At 41.9% G+C, this 16,787-nt stretch overlaps 1 protein-coding gene across 18 annotated transcripts in view; it reads left to right on the forward strand.

The window, feature by feature from the left end:
- NEXN (nexilin F-actin binding protein) overlaps window positions 1–16,787 on the forward strand; it is a 355,548-nt gene that overhangs the window by 236,363 nt on the left and 102,398 nt on the right. For all 18 annotated transcript variants that reach the window (XM_086954162.1, XM_086954175.1, XM_086954189.1 and 15 more), the window contains one exon: window positions 12,640–12,837. In XM_086954162.1, the coding sequence (XP_086810288.1) occupies window positions 12,640–12,837 (198 nt within the window). The remainder of the gene's footprint in view (window positions 1–12,639; window positions 12,838–16,787) is intronic.

Genomic DNA, 16,787 nt, shown 5'->3' on the forward strand with positions numbered 1-16,787 from the left:
TTGTGTGAAAAGATATATTGTTAAAAAATACCGGAATTTTCCATGTCTGCAACTCTAGTATTTCCAGGGGCAAAAATCTGTAAATATTAAGACACAACATTAATAAAACACATTCGTGTATTTCGATGTTTCTCTGCCAATCAAATAAAATGTGGCTCTTAGTCTTATCATGCATATATCCCACTCTGTTCCCGCATCTAGAATCACTCCTTAGTGACATAGTACTTTAACAACCATACTTAAGGTAAACAAAGGTGCAACTCAAATTTGTCACTTCCCATTTTGCGAATATAATATTTTTTAAATCGCATTCACAATGTTTTTTATACTAGGTTAGGTCTCATCAATGTAAACAGCCTTAAGTGACATACTTTAAGTACACCCGGCTCAGATGAGTTTTCAAAGACAGTCTCTTCATAATCCCTTAGTGTATACGTGACCCAACTCGCAAGTAGAACAGTTAAAAATGAGTCCTTATACTTTTCCCACTCATAGCGAAAAGATAAATAAAACGGGACTCAGTTAACCCCTTCGATGCTGATGACGAGCTCAGCTACGGGTGGCGTGTGCTGATGACGAGCTGAGCTCGTCATGTATCGCGGTAGTTTAAAAAATGCCGCACAGCGCAAAAATCGCCGCAGCAGCGATGCGGTTAAAATATAGAAAACCTTGGCTTGTTCACTTACAGCACGATCCTATGGTGCTGTCGTCATAGGCTTAGTGGAGGGGGCACTCTTCACGCTACGACCTCTGTGTAAAACAAATGATGGCGTCAAACTGAGTCTGAAGATTAAATCCCCCAAACTTCATAACCTTAGCTCTCTTTTTTTCTCACAAAGAAAAAAACTTTATTTAAACCACACTCAATCATGCTTTAACCCCGTTTTTTTCGAAAATAAATAAATGTATAGGGGTAATTTATTGCCAGACATACTATTGAGTCAAGAGCAACAAAATCGCGGTGCACAAAACCCTGAGTTGTTCCATGTTCCCAGTTTCATGACGATGCTTGAATGAAACTGGTACCACATTGTCATCATAAGTATGGACTGAAAGTCACACAGCAAGTTGTTGATTACTTAGGGGACTAACAGGTGCATGCATGGTATAGGCTCCAATGACCTGCCCAAGATTAACTACCTTTGCATTTCAATGGCGGTATTATAAACATGGCTACATTTCTTTGTTTGCCACACAGCACATCTTTCAAAAGGTGCGCCTGGCGCAAACAGGAACAATGCACTGTATAACTAGAAATGCGGTGTACAAGGGCAGCTGTGAACGCGTCCTGCCTTTACGGGAGCACATTTAAGTGACATACAGAGAGGCTGCTTCAAAGTCGTTCTGTGTTTCACAGTGAAGGCGGCAACCTACCTGCGCTTTCAAGAGGGGAGAGAGCTCCTCTTGCAAGCTGGTGTAGTGAGTGACTGCACCTGCCTACAAGGGAATGTCTGGGGGGGTCTATGTGACCCCTTTTCTCCCACCTCAGAGGGCGGCCTTTAAGAGGCAAACTGCAAGTGTATCACCTTTTTGTTGCACACTTTCAGTGCGCCACCTAAAGGCATGTTTGCCTCTGTGCCCGCATCATTAATATGGCAGTTCGGTCTGGACTGTTCCCATGAGCCACAGCCACTGATTTGCATATGGCTGGGTCTAAACTGGGGTGGCATGGTGAGCAAAAGAACAATGGATTTATCTCAGATCTCTTGACTGGGGGTGAATGTATGATTTATTCAGCATTCTGTCCATCATTTGTTTGCGTAGCACTTTTTACCCTAAGTGGGATATGTATGCCCAGACGTGGTTCCCTTGCTCACTGTGCCACTGGACTCAAGCTAGCCTGGCTGATGAAGGGTAATACCCAGAAACCTGTCCCAGGATGCTTGTTTCCGGTCCTGGGAGGACCTGGCTTGGCAGTTCGGTCCTGATTGTTCACCATGAGGCACAGGGTCAAGAATGATTTGCATTTGGCTGGGGCTAAAGTAGGGTTGCATGGTGAGCAAAAGAAGGATGGAATTAACCCAGATCTCTTGAATGGGGGTGAATGTATGATTTATTCAGCATCCCATCCATCATTTGTTTGCGTAGCACTTTTCACCCTACGTGGGATGGGTATGCTCAGATGTGGGTCCCTTGCTCACTGTGCCACTGGATTCAAGATAGCCTGGCGGATGAAGGGTAACACCCAGAAACTAGTCCCAGGATGCTTGTTTCCGGTCCAGGGAGGACCTGGCTTGACAGTTTGGTCTGGACTGTTCCCATGAGGCACAGGGTCAAAACTGATTTGCACATGGCTGGGGTTGCATGGTGAGCAAATGAATGATGGATTTAACCCAGATCTTTTGACTGAGGGTGGATGTATCATTTATTCAGCATTCCGTCCATCATTTGTTTGCGTAGCACTTTTTACCTTAAGTGGGATGGGTATGCCCAGACGTGGGTCCCTTGCTCACTGTGCCACTGGATTCAAGCTAGCCTGGCTGATGAAGGGTAATACCCAGAAACCGGTCCCAGGATGCTTGTTTCCGGTCCAGGGTGGACCTGGCTTGGCAGTTCGGTCTGGATTGTTCCCATGAGTCACAGGGTCAAGACTGATTTGCATATGGTTGGGTCTGACTACTCACTTCAACTGAGTCATGACAAACAGTCATGCTCAGGTAATTTTTCTTTCCAGCCTTACTAGACCCTCTGAAATGTGACCTTACACTGCTGTATGGTTCTGGATGACAAAAAAACAGGTGGACTATGAGGTGATAACTTCAAAATATGAAACTGTTTTCAATTGACAGATTGATGAGGCCTCGCCTTCCTGGTCTTTTTACCCCAAGAAATATTAGGTCAGTTCGATGTTCAAACAGCTTGGAGGCCCCTCAGTCTTGCCCCTGTACATTTAACTTACTTGTCATGGTCTATCCAAGAGCTCTCCCTGCCTGGTATATCACCCCTTGAAAATTGTATCTCGTTCTAGAATATTTGGTTGTAGTATCTTCCTTTTTAATGTCTGAAAGTCATTTGACTCTGCTCTGTCCAGGACTTGGGAGTTTGAGCTCATGTCTTTAAGGTTACCCCTTTTATAATATGTCAAATTACAACAATAGAGTTTGTATTCATGTATGTACATTTTAACAAAAAGGCAGGACTGATACACCTAATAATTTTAAACCCTGTAGATTCCCCTTAACACATGGACAATTCTGGGCTGGAACATCACTGATATTGGCTAGCTAAATGATATGCGATTAATCCCATACTGCAGAGATACAATGTTCACTTTGCATTTTTACTGGTGGTTGACCTGAATGTACTAGAATCCAGTGTAGGTGAAGAGGGAAAATATTCTTTATTGTCAATTGAGCTTTTGTCAGTGGGCTACCATTTGTGTTTGCTCTGGACTTCCCTTTGCAGCTAAGACTACCCTAATTAATTTAGATGGTAGGGTCCTCCTTGTAAATGGTAAACTTCCCTTTGTTTATCTAGAGCAATATCTACACCCCCAACAGTGACCAACTGTTTTTTTCTGTCCTCCCTTCCAAGCCACCTGGTGCCCAGGGCAGGAATTCAATGGGTCCTCTTTGGAGATTACAACTGTGTGTTGGATGTCAAACTAGATAGATCCTACTTACCACAACCACAATCCTCACCTAATAAAATGATAAGGCCCTTTCAAACTGTATGCAGCATTGATCCCTTTAGATGTCTGCAGGATTCTACACCCTACCATGCGGTACTATACCTTTCATTCTATACCCATTAACCTTGATGTTAGGTTAGACTGAATCCTATATACTTCTGAAGTCCTTGGCTCTATCTCCTATGCCTCCCTCCTATTTAAGCAAGCCAAACTTTGATCATAATGCACTTGAATTGGTCATCAATTAGGGTAGACATGTAACACCAATTCCCACAAGGAAGCTTCAGCCTATTCGACTGAAGGATGCAGTCTCTTGATATACTCTTTGGGAGGGTAACGTTAGCTATTTTGGTATTCATATTGGCTCAACTTCCTCCACAATGACTGAGTGGGAAGCTTTCAATATAATCATCTGGGAAACAAAAGTTAACCAGATGCAGATGCTGAAAGTGTCTGAAAGAGAGATCCATTCATTAGGGATCAGAAAATGTCTGTATGGAAACCATGATAAGAACCATGCGAAATCAGATAAGTTAGGCAGACTACTGGCTTTGCTCATCCAGACGCGATTTTTTTGACCATAACAACTATTAAAGATATGTCAGGTAAAATGGTCCAATGCCAGAGAGCCATTAACTCAGCTTTTACCAAATTTTATAAACATGCATACTCTGAGGACAAATTACATGAGAAGGGAGATACTAACCAGCTCCTTTCCAGAGTGGAGCTATCCCAGCCGTTTCCTTTTTCTCTGCTGGGCATGGCAAATTGGAAACTCCCTGGTACAGACAAACTCCCAAATTAATTTTATAAATCCTACACCATCTTATTAGTCCCAGATTGGAGGCATTATTTGAGGCGATATGGGAGGAAGTCATCTTTCTCCCTTGGTCAATAACGCCATCATATCTGTAATTCTTAAGCCTGGCAGGGACCTTTATTACTTTGTCATATCGACCTATTTTTGTATTAAACAATGAGTATAAATTACTCAGTTCAATTATAGCTAACTTTACTGTACCTCTAGCCGCGGCCGGTAGTGGGAGTACCTGCGGGCGGTGACGTGGGGAGGGGGAGGGGCAGGGTGGGAGTAGTAATGAATGGATTATGCAGTTTAACAGGTAAGTAAACATATAAATAAATAAAACGAATTTTGTTGCACGCACTGCATCGCATTTGGTGATGCAGTGCACACAACCAAATTCGTTTTATTTATTTATATGTTTACTTACCTGTTAAACTCCATAATCCATACAGTACTATCCCCCACCCTGCCCCTCCCCCTCCCCCCGTCCCCGCCCAGCAGGTACTCCCACTACCGGCCGCGGCTGTATATCTCTCCTCCCTGAAACAACATGTTATGACTCGTTTGGATCCATTCCTGGACATAAAACCTCCTTGAATATCCAGAGGTCTTTTGGCATCCTAGATGAAGCCTCTAAACTTAAGTTGAATCAGTGTGTCTTGCCCAGACCTTTAGAGGGTCTATAAGACTGTGAACTGGAAGTATATGCTTAGCATTCTAGAGAGGCTTGGGTTTGGCATACAAATGACCCAATAGATTCGTATGATGTATTCCAAACTGCCTGCTTGCCAGTGTCCACCCAGATCAAATTATACCTGACTCTTTTGACATTAATAGGGGCATGCCAAGTTTCTCCACTGTTATTTGCTCTAATTATAGAGCAATTGTCAGCTGCAATCTAGGATGTAAGCATGATTTGAGGGATTCCTGTAATGGCGTTAGTGTATACAATTTAGCTTTATGCTGATGATATACAGATGTACGTTAAAAGTAGTAGAACAGACTTCTCAACTAGTCAAGGGTCTCTCGTGACCTTTCGGGATATTTTGGGCCTTGGCATCAATTGGCAAAAATCTTGTGCCTTTTCTTTTGATCCGAAGTGACCCTCCAGCATTACTAATCTAATGGATGGGAAACTAAAATGGAAGTGGCACATGTTCCACTGTGTCTGCGTGAACATCTACCTTTCTGACACAGACCTACTACATGGTAATTCCGAGCTGATATTTGGTCTCTTCAGTGGTATTTTAGTCATCTTTGTCATTGTAGGTTGCAGATACAGTTGCCATAACAAAGATGGTAGTGTTGATGCACCTCCTTTATGTTTTTGCTAATCCACCCATGGTCACACCCAAGAGATACTTATACTTTAACGATTTGAATGGTCTTGTGGGTGGATTGATTTTGAAGATGGGCAAGTGTAGAGGTGGACTGAGGAAGCGGCAGGTCCCCACTGATAAAAGAGAACTAGAAGCCCTGGATTTTGCAGGCTATTGCCTTGCAGCTCAGCTGCAAGGCCTTCCCAGATCCTTTCCCCAGTGGCAAAAAAGGCAGCTGCATGTTATTTTTAATCCCGGGCAGAGACGCCCATCGGAACCACCAGTATTGTCTGGACTGTGTGGTCCTGCCTGCAGAGTGCTCTACACTTTTCGTAAACAGTAGTACCATATGTTCCAACAATTGCACTGAAGAGACTTTGAGCACTGAAACACAACCTTACCCGATGGGAGGAATCAGAAATATCACAACTGAGTGAGTTTTTTTGAGAGCGCAAATTAGCCAACTTTGCTCTACCTGCTACTGACAAAGACTATCACTAGGCCAATTCTTGCTCCACTGTGGAAGTGTGAGGCTCTACAATTCTATTGGGGAATTAAACAATAACCCCAGCTACACATGTGGAAATAAAATCCTTGCATGGTACAGGCGATGGGCGTAGCTTAATTAGCTGGCTTTACAAGTCCTGAAGGGTTAAGTGGGAGTCTGATGTTAATAGGGTATTCAATGATAAGGAGTGTTGAAAGAAACTTCAGGACCACCAGAAGACATCTCAGAATGCCTGGTTTAAATTATTACAGCTCTTTATTTTACATAGGGCATACTTAACTCCAAATAAAATTACTGAGAGTTATCCTCCCTCCTCATCAGTATGTCCTAGATCTTACAATGAGGATGCCTCCTTAAAATAAATTATAGAACTATCATAACTCACACCCTTTCTGGGTTGAAATCACAAATATCTTAAACTGGACTACAGGCTTAATAGATTTAGCACATTATGAGTGTTGCATGTTTGGATTGCTTAAAGTACCTAAGAAAGACACTATATCACTAACATTTATTAACCTTGGCTATGGTTGCCAAAGGGGAAATAAGCCTAATTTGAAGGATGCCAATACCCTCGCCTGCTCAAGAATGAGAAACGATATAATTTACTGGGCTAATGCTAAGAGTAATTCCTTACGCAGAGAAGAGCGTAGGAGTCCGCTTAAACATTTAGTTGCCCATCATTGAGATGAACTTATTTTAACCTTCCAGAAGCTTAGCAAGAATGGTGAAAATACCCTTCAAAATAATATGCCACTTCAGGTAAATAAAGTGCATCACACGTTATTTGAATTGGCATTACTTTGGATGGGACCAAACTAGCCCTGCTTCTTAATAGTTGGCGTGAAATTCTTTCCCTAAATAATCTTTCTGTTTGTGACCCTGAAACAACAGTGTCTCTCACAAATAATTGCGATGGTTGCACTTAATGTTTGACCTGAATATTTATGTTTTTACTGCCCTATTTAGCTGCTGCAACTAAAAAGATCTATGGAGCAGGCCTTCACCAGCCTGCCTCATTATTTTGTTTTCATGAGATAAACACATTGTAGGAAATTAAGTTGTTGGTTGAATAGGGTGTGATCCCTGGTGAAGCAGCAACCACAGACCTTGTCAGGGTAAGGCACAAGCAAACCCCGAATTAACCTGAGGTCAACCCCCTGGTTGGTACATAGCAGTTAGGCTTAACTTCGAGGCATTGTGTATGGTATTTGTGAAACACATCAAACAGTAACTCGGTGAAAACAAACCAAAAAAGGAGCCAACAAGGGATTTAGAAAAATAGAGAAGTTTTTCATAAATAAAACCAGACCAAAATGACAAAAGTCCAAATGGAAGACACAGCCAAAGGGCATAAAACGCCAACTGTGGATAATTGGTCGCACCAGACCAGGCAAAGTCACAAGTTGAGGCCAACAGTGATGGAGTGTGGGCGAGCTACAGGAACTCAGTTAGGCCCGCTGAACAGAGTACCTTAAATCTTGGGGTGCGGAGCATTGCATGGATCCATGTTGAAGATGCATTGTGCAGCAATGTGTTGGTTCCGAGATGCAGCAAGACTGCGGTGCGAAATCCTGTTGTGTTGAGTATTCCATTGATAGGGCTTTCAATATAAAGTCCAGCATCGAGGATGAGGTGCACAGTTGGGGCAATGCTTTGGTTTAGAGGAGCTTTGAGGCTGCCAAGTGTTATCCGGCTGCGTCATTGAGGCTCCCATCAATGAGAGTTTTGAGGGCCTGCGCTGAGGATGCATCGCACAGTGGCAGTTCCGAATGCGATGTGGGATGCAGCAGTGATGTGAGTCTTTGTGATGGGTCCAATCCATGCAACAGCAGAGATGAGTCAGATCTGCTCAAGGCTGCGCCATGCAGCAGACGTGATGCGTCAGTTCTGCTGGATTCCCGCAAGAAACCACAGAGGAAGCAAGGACAAAAGTATCTATAATTGAACGTGAAACAGCTCTAAAGAAGACAACCAGAAAAGAGACAAACCGGATGGTAGTCGTTTCTAAATACTCTACATTGAGTGGAAGATACAAGAAAATCATCCTACAACATTGGAGAATTCTGGCATTGGAACCAGACTTCAAAGAAATGTTTAAAAATCCTCCGATTTTTGCATACACTCGAGCTAATAACCTCAAGGAGATCCTGTCGAAAGAAACACCCGTTTCACCCACCTACAAAGGCACAAAACCGTGCCTTAATTGCAACAACTGCAATAACATCATTTTGGCAGTAAAATCAATCACCCAATGAGAGGTACAGAAGTCAAGCTGAAAGTTAATGCAACGTGCGACTCATCCAACCTGATTTATCTCCTTAAATGTCCCTGTGGAAAGATCTACATAGGAAAGACAGAGCGAAAAATCAAAGTCAGATTGAATGAACATAAATCTAACATCAGGACGAAACAAACTAAATCTAGTGTGGCTACACATTTCATGGAAAACCATCACACTGTGGCACAGTTGAAATTTTTGGTCCTTGAAATTGTTGAAAAAAAGGAAGGAAGAGACAACAACAAGTTCCTACTCCAAAGAGAAACCTCATGGATTTACCGTTTACAATCATACAAACCTTTCGGTCTTAATGACCGCATTGAACTAAGTTGCTTCTTGTAAATACCCGGCCGGGTATATAAGGACACATTCACATTGTGCGAGTCTACTGAGATATTCATGTATTCATTGTTTTTAAATATCACCCGCTTCTTGACATGTTTTTGTCACTCTTCTATAATATCACACTTTTCACCCCTTGATGATCCCATTAACCCACTTCACATCGCTTCCTCACTAACTTCACGTTTCGTCTAAACTCACCCATTCCAACATGGCCCCCACCGTCAACATATGTTGGTCCCTCGTCGATTTTCATTTCCGCCCATCCCACCCTGTGTTTATATCGAGTCAGTTTCACCCGTGAGCCGTCACTTCAACCCGGCGACTTCGAGTTGCAGTCAACCGACCTGGAGACTTTTACAGTCCCCCCACAGAATCCCGAATCGGTAAGCCCATGAGCCGCGCCCTGCTAGCGAGCTTCCGCTCACATCCGTACCCGCTCTTCGAGCGTTCCCCTAACCACTTGTCTTTATATTTGTTCCGTTTTAGCACTGCATTACAGCCCCGTTTACACGTGAGCATTTTTCACTTGTTTATCCAAGCGTCTCTATCTATCACCCGCTCACTGATTCCTTTTCCTTTCTGGGTGCGCCAATTATTTCCTGACACTTCTGAGCCATCCCGGTATGGTCGACCCCATGTAACGGTTACCTCTATATCTTTCTGCACAGACCTTTGTTCGTCTTGAATTCACCTTTGGGATATGTTTGTTTTGAATGTTATCATTCGTTAATGCAACCATGATACAAATATAGATCGTTCTCATTTTTCAGAGCTCCTTGAGAAAGGGTAATCGACCCGAAATGCATTGGAGCGACGATGATTTTGTGTAGAGTTTAATGAATTGGATGCAAATAATCCACTGATGAAAAACTTTTGAAAGATAATCAACTCTTATTGAATAAATTCCTGAAATCCAATGGAGTCTATCTATTTTTGAACCAGAGGGAGTGCCCAAATACTGGGATGTGCGCATTGTCAATGTTCACACATATTCAAGTTCTGCTGGATTCACATAGGCTGGCAATGTACCTTAATCCCACCTTCAAGGGCCCAGGACTGGCAGGTTAGACTCGCAGATGGCAGAGTCCAGTGACAGATGCAAGGTTGTTGGTAGCTTGCAATGCCCTTAAGGCTTCAGATCAGAAGGCCAGAAAACTAGTCCTTAGAGTCACTCTGGGTTCCTGGTTCTAGAGACGAAGGTCCAGTACTTCTCACCCAGGCAAGAGGGCAGCAGGCAGCAGATCAGTACAGCAAAGCAAGAGTCCAGCAGAGTGCAGTCCGGTAGAGTGTCAGTCCTTCAGCTGCAGAGCAATCTATCTTCCTGGCAGAGTATCCACAGGTCCAGAAGTGTGCTGAAGAGTTGGTACCTGAGGGCCCCTTTTTTATACTCTGGTACCCTGGTTCTGGAAGGTGGGAGAAGCTTCTAGACAGTGCCTTTGAAGCACATGGAATATCCTACCTCAGATGCCCTGACTCCCAGCTGGCTGCAGAAACAATGTGATGTTGTTAGGACCTTTGTTTGAAGGCATATACCAGGCTATTCAGTTTTAAGTGGGGCTGTGCTAAGCTCCTCCCCATCTAGTCAGCAGATGGCATAGTCAGGCACACCCAATTCCACTATTGTGTGACTGTCTGGGAGGAATTCACAATGTCTAACTGTCAGTTACACCTAGTCATGAGACCAGAGACAGGCTACAGGCACCAAATGGCTAAGTCAAGAAAATGGCAATTTTATAAAAGGGCCATTTTCAGAATTGCAATTTTGAATCTGAATTCACTATAAGTTAGGATTTTAAATTAGAATTCCCGAGAGATCATACATGAACTGGTTTCTCTTCCTATTTGAAAATTAAACTTATAAAATATAATAAGACAATTCCAATGTTATCCTATAGGAGAGATAGGCCTTGCAGTAATGAAAAACATATTTCAGTTTTTCACTACCAGGCATGTCCTACTTAAAGGTACATGTCCTACTTTTTCAGTATATTATACCCTGCCCTCTGGACTGTCCAGGGCCTACTCTAGGGGTGTCTTGTTCATACTAAAAAGGAAGGAAGGTTTGGGCTTGAAAAAGGTATATTTTGTAAGGTCAAAATGGCAGTTGAAAACTGCACACACAGGTTTTGTATGGGCAGGCCTGAGACATGTTTAAAGAGCTACTTAAGTGGGTGGCATAATCAGTGCTGCAGGCCCACCAGTAGCATTTATGTTACACACCCTGGGGACATGTATTGCCACTTTACTTAGGACTTATAAGTAAATTAAATATGCCAACTAGGTATAAGCCAATGCTACCATGTTTAAAGGAGAGAGCGCAAGCACATTAGCACTGGTAAGCAATGGTAAAGGGCACAGAGTCATACGGCCAGCAAAAATTAATTCAGCAAAAAACATAGGAGGAGTAGGCAAAACGTTTGGGGATGACCCTGCAGAAAGGGCTAAATCCAACATGCAGGCAATGTCACATTTTCTCTTTTTATAAACTGGAAAATCTATAGTTACTAAAAAACAAAAATGCTATGCCTCAATAATATGAATATATGAAAAATGATGTGCTTGAATTAAACCTTCAGCTCTTCATTCAAGTGTTAGTGCTTCACAATATACATAATTAAAAAAATATGAAATAATGTATGCCAATAACATAGTTCATATTCAATTTATGTAGTCCATATAATTTATTATAGATGTACATAGCTACAAGTTTTTAAAACTCTTATTTGCCTCTCTGTATAATTTATCAATCCGTTTCTCATTGAGGTATACGTTAGGCTAACAATTAAATCATGACATTTTGGTGCACTGGGTTTTGTACTAACCCTGGGCGAAGGACTTTGCTACTCCCACGGAGTGGGCGTAGTGTTGCCTACTTCGCCCTTTACAAAGTAGGCGTAGCAGGCAACACTACGCCCACTCCGTGGGCGTAGCGAAGTTGGCCGCCACCCGCCTCCCTCCCGCCCTCCCCTACATACCTTATTTTTGTAAAATAGCCTTAGAAAAGGAAATAAAAAGCACTTACCTTGTCCGCTGCATCCGGGGCTCCCTCTTCTAACCGCGCCGCCGTCTTGGACTCCAATGCCCAAGCGCGGCCGCCCGCGCATGCGCATTTCTCGCAATGCCAATATTTGTGATGTTGTCAGAGTTAAGGTAATTTGATATCACCTTCTGGAAGATTCAGGGTAAAAGTTCATATGGTGTCACGTCCTGTGATGTCATTTAGGTCAAATGGTAAATGACGTTCCTTCAGTTACCCCTGCTATTTTGATGAATCGATGTTCATAGATGCACTACATTTAAAACATAGCTATCTATTGTAACTGAATGATAAAAACAACTACAGCTATTTACAAGGTCCAATGTTTTTTTCCACTGGGCAAAATAGTCATTAAGTGGCTCATTTCCAGGATCTAATTCTTGTTACAATGCTATTGGGAAGGCATTGGTAATCTGCGTGGTAGGCTCTTGTTGAGGTTATCTGTTTGCGTTTTCTAATAATATTCTGACTATTTGAAGCTAATGTAGCGAAAACATGTTTTAGATAATTTCAGAACAACTTTCGAAAAATAAAACTTACATTGATTTCCTTAGAAAATATTCTATGTTTTAAAGAGGTAAGCTTGTTAATTTCACTTGTTTTTGCTAATGTATTTGATGGTAAAATAAACGAAATGGTGCGTTTGAAAATCAAGCCGTAAATATGTGGCCAGACAACCAAATCACAGAAATTAATGGCAACTTTTTCAACAGGTGCTGGACGATGAAGAGCAAGAGCTGAGCAGAACATGTTCTCAAGACTCCCTTGCACCTGGTAAACTGGAAATACATTTTGAGGAGTTACTGAAGCAAAAAATGGAAGAAGAAAAAAGACGGACAGAAGAAGAACGCAAACAAAGAATGGAACTGGAAAAGCAAGAATTTGAGCAAATGAGACAAGAAATGGGTGAAGTATGTGCCATGCTTAATGTGTCAATATAATCCATTTTAATTTTTTTTTCAATTTTTAATTTTATTCTAGGTCTTGATCTTCCGGAAATGCAACTCTAAATAGTAGTTGAGCACTTAACAGGGATCATAGTAATGGTAGCACAAATATTTTAACAGTGGAGTGAGTTACTAAGAACAACAGCATTGCATGTATGTGTATGGGGAGGAGGGATGTGGGGTCTGCTGAAACCAGATTATAGAAACCAAGATGTGAGTGACCGCCAGGAAGGTGTGAGAATGTAGTTAGGCAGTAGTAGATAGTACTGTAACAGATTTTTAAAACAAACATTTTTATGCATTATCCAAAAACTCAGATGTACCTCACATTTCACACATTTACAATTTCTGGAAAAAGAGGATAACATGATGTGACTTGGTTTTTTGACATTGAGCTAAGTGCCAAAATCAGAACTGGAGCCCATGTCCATTAGATTCAAAGTTAGGATTCTGACTCAAACAAGACGATAGGACCTTGATTATGTGGCGTTGAAATTGCTACGAGCCTGGCAATAGGTGTGATAGGGCCCATCGAGTTTAGTTCTTCACAAAGATTTTTGATGCTGAAAGCTTCTCAAATATCTGACAAACTCCAGGAGTGAAATATTTGGGAATCAGCATGGAAATGCAAATTCCTACATGATATTTCCTACAAAATAGTAACCGCCATTATTTGCCCACACCCATAATTACCTGGCCTTTTGGTTATTCCGGGGGGGAAGATAATAGGGATTTGAACTGACCACTTGCAATGAAGACCTCTGTCGCAAAGCAATCTCACACGAAAGAAAGTGAGCAACACTTCTGAATATAAGGAAGTTCGAAAGCCTACATTTTTTATTTTAGCTGGCTAGAAATTACTGCTCATAACCGATTGGTTATCTCAAACTCCTAGGCTTGTATCAGAGAGTTTTGATGCATAAACTTTGATCTAAATAATGTTGCTAATCTTTCGGTTTTGTATACGCATTCAAACAGCAAAAATAGTTAATTAAAACTAACTGTTGTAAGATTAAAAGATGATTCATGAATTCCACGGCTCCACGTAGAACAGATACATAACTTCATTGTCATATGCACTTCAATAGTTCCAGTATTATGCCCTAAGCACCTGTGTGCATAAACGTGAATACAGTTGGGGCTCGAACCAATTTAATTTTAACACGTGCACAAATTGATGACATTTGCAATGTTAAGTTTTCCAAATTGCTGAGTCAGACCCAGCTGTGCACTGCTTTTTCAAAATGGCTGAATTTTTAAAGTAGCGCCCCATGTTATAAGTGATTTGCCTCACGGTGCAGGAGCATGGATGGATAAGTAATAATGTGGAATTGTTGCCTGTGCTCAATGAAACTCTCTCAGCATTAAACAAACATTCAAAGGTTTTCCTCCAAACGGACAGTGCATACAAAAGCCACCTACACAGAGGGATTTGTCCCCTGCTGCCTGACTAAAGGACTACCTGATACGTGCACTCAGGTGCGTTTTAGTCTGGCACTTTGTGTTACCTATGCTTTCACAAGATTCCATTATGGTAATAGGTCGTGTGGAAATTAGTTATAGTACCTTGAATGCTGTTTGTCTTTTAAGTTCTGAGGTGTGCGGTAGTCGCTATAACCTCAATAACCCTAATTCACGAATAAATGTGTAAACATACGGGCATGGCCATAAAATACCTCAGGCTATCAGAACACAGCATTACAATTATAATAGAAGCTAGAATAGAGGTTAGTAAAAAATACAGCTCATCATAATCATCCTGGACCTAAACAAACCTAGAATGGGCATTCCAGTACCCAGGCTTGAACACAGGTAATATGTAAACTAGAATGTTAACTTTCACTAGACATTTATCTAAAAGTTAACAGACAAAGGCCTAGATTTACAAACATGTTCTACTGGATTTGTGTCACGAAAGTGACACAAACCAGCGCATTTTAAAATTTTTATGTAGGTGCTTATTTAATATTGTTTCATGCTACACAGGACATCAAGTAAAGTTACTCTGCAGTATTGCATGAAACGGAAGGAGCAGAAATGCGCCACTTCTGCCAATATATGGTACATTTCTGCTTTCTGTTACCGCATGGTGCCTCTGTATGGTGCCAAGTACCTACACACGCACCCTTGCACATTGACGCAATAGTATATGCATTACAGGCAGGATTATTTTTGTGCAGGGAAGGATACCTTACTGCACAAAAACAATGCTCAGAGGCAATCTCCTCTTTATATGGGTGATGCAGAGTGCCTTGCGTGGCTTTGTAAATTTTATAGAAGCCTTTCCATTATCCTTGCGTTGCTTTGTGCAACTAATCTTAGTTAATCTGGGCCGTACTTTCCAGTGTATTATACTAGAAAGTTGCCTCTAAGTAACGTAAATCACTGCTTTCTGTTACTCTGAATCAGGGGGTATTCCATGGGTGGTACATGTAGCATTCCCATGCAACCACCCATGTTTTCTGACATAATACACAATCTACTAACAATAGTAGACAGGATATGCACCAAGAAATAATGTCACATTCAAGCAAGCATAAAATGGAGAAATGCTTTTATCTCTCCTAGCTTTTCCCACTTTGCATGTGTGCTGTACCAGACAGCATGCCTCCGACGTAGGAAACATTTCAAAGTTAGTGAAAGCATAGTATTTTGCACTGGAAGGTGACACTTCCAGTACAATACCTACGCTAGACATGACACTAAGAAGCCTCATTGTGCACCAGAGCCACGGTAAACATAGTATTAATAAAAAATATACAATATATTTACCATAGGATAGCGAGAGGGTTAAATTTACTATTACCACTCCAGTGACTGCAACAGTAGAAAAAACATTGGATAGCGTAGCAGTAAAAATTACTATTCCCACTTCAGTGAGTGCAACAGTAGGGAAAGCGTTAGATAGCGGGAGGGTAAAAATTACTATTCCCACTACAAAGAGTGTAACAATAGGGAAAGCGTTGGATAGCGTAGAGGTAAAAATTACTCTTCCCACTGCAGAGAGTGTAACAGTAGGGAACGCATTGGATAGCGTAGGGGTAAAAATTACTATTCCCACTCCGGAGAGTGCAACAGTAAGGAAAGCGTTGGATTGTATAGGGGTAAAAATTACTATTCCCTCTCCAGTGAGTGCAACAGTAAGGAAAGCGTTGGATAGCGTAGGGGTAAAAGTTACTATTCCTACTCCAGTGAGTGCAACAGTAGGGAAAGCGTTGGATAGCAGGAGGGTAAAAATTACTATTCCCACTCCAGAGAGTGCAACAGTAGGGAAAGCGTTGGCTTGCGTAGGGGTAAAAATTACTATTCGCACTCTAGTGAGTGCAACAGTAAGGAAAGCGTTGGATAGCGGGAGGGTAAAAATTACTATTCCCACTCCAGACAGTGCAACAGTAGGGAAGGCGTTGGATAGCGTAGGGGTAAAAATTACTATTCCAACTCCAGTAAGTGCAACAGTAGGGAAAACATTGGATAGCGTAGGCATAAAATTTACTATTCCCACTCCAGTGAGTGCAACAGTAGGGAAAGCGTTAGATAGCGGGAGGGTAAAAATGACTATTCCCACTCCAAAGAGTGTAACAATAGGGAAAGCGTTGGATAGCGTAGAGGTAAAAATTACTCTTCCCACTGCAGAGAGTGTAACAGTAGGGAAAGCATTGGATAGCGTAGGGGTAAAAATTACTATTCCCACTCCGGAGAGTGCAACAGTAAGGAAAGCGTTGGATAGTATAGGGGTAAAAATTACTATTCCCTCTCCAGTAAGTGCAACAGTAAGGAAAGCGTTGGATAGCGTAGGGGTAAAAGTTACTATTCCTACTCCAGTGAGTGCAACAGTAGGGAAAGCATTGGATAGCGGGAGGGCAAAAATTACTATTCACACGCCAGTGAGTGCAACAGTAGAGAAAGCGTTGGAT

The sequence above is a fragment of the Lissotriton vulgaris genome, chromosome 1_1 (genome assembly GCF_964263255.1).
Source record: "Lissotriton vulgaris chromosome 1_1, aLisVul1.2, whole genome shotgun sequence".
Taxonomy (NCBI): Eukaryota; Metazoa; Chordata; class Amphibia; order Caudata; family Salamandridae; genus Lissotriton; species Lissotriton vulgaris.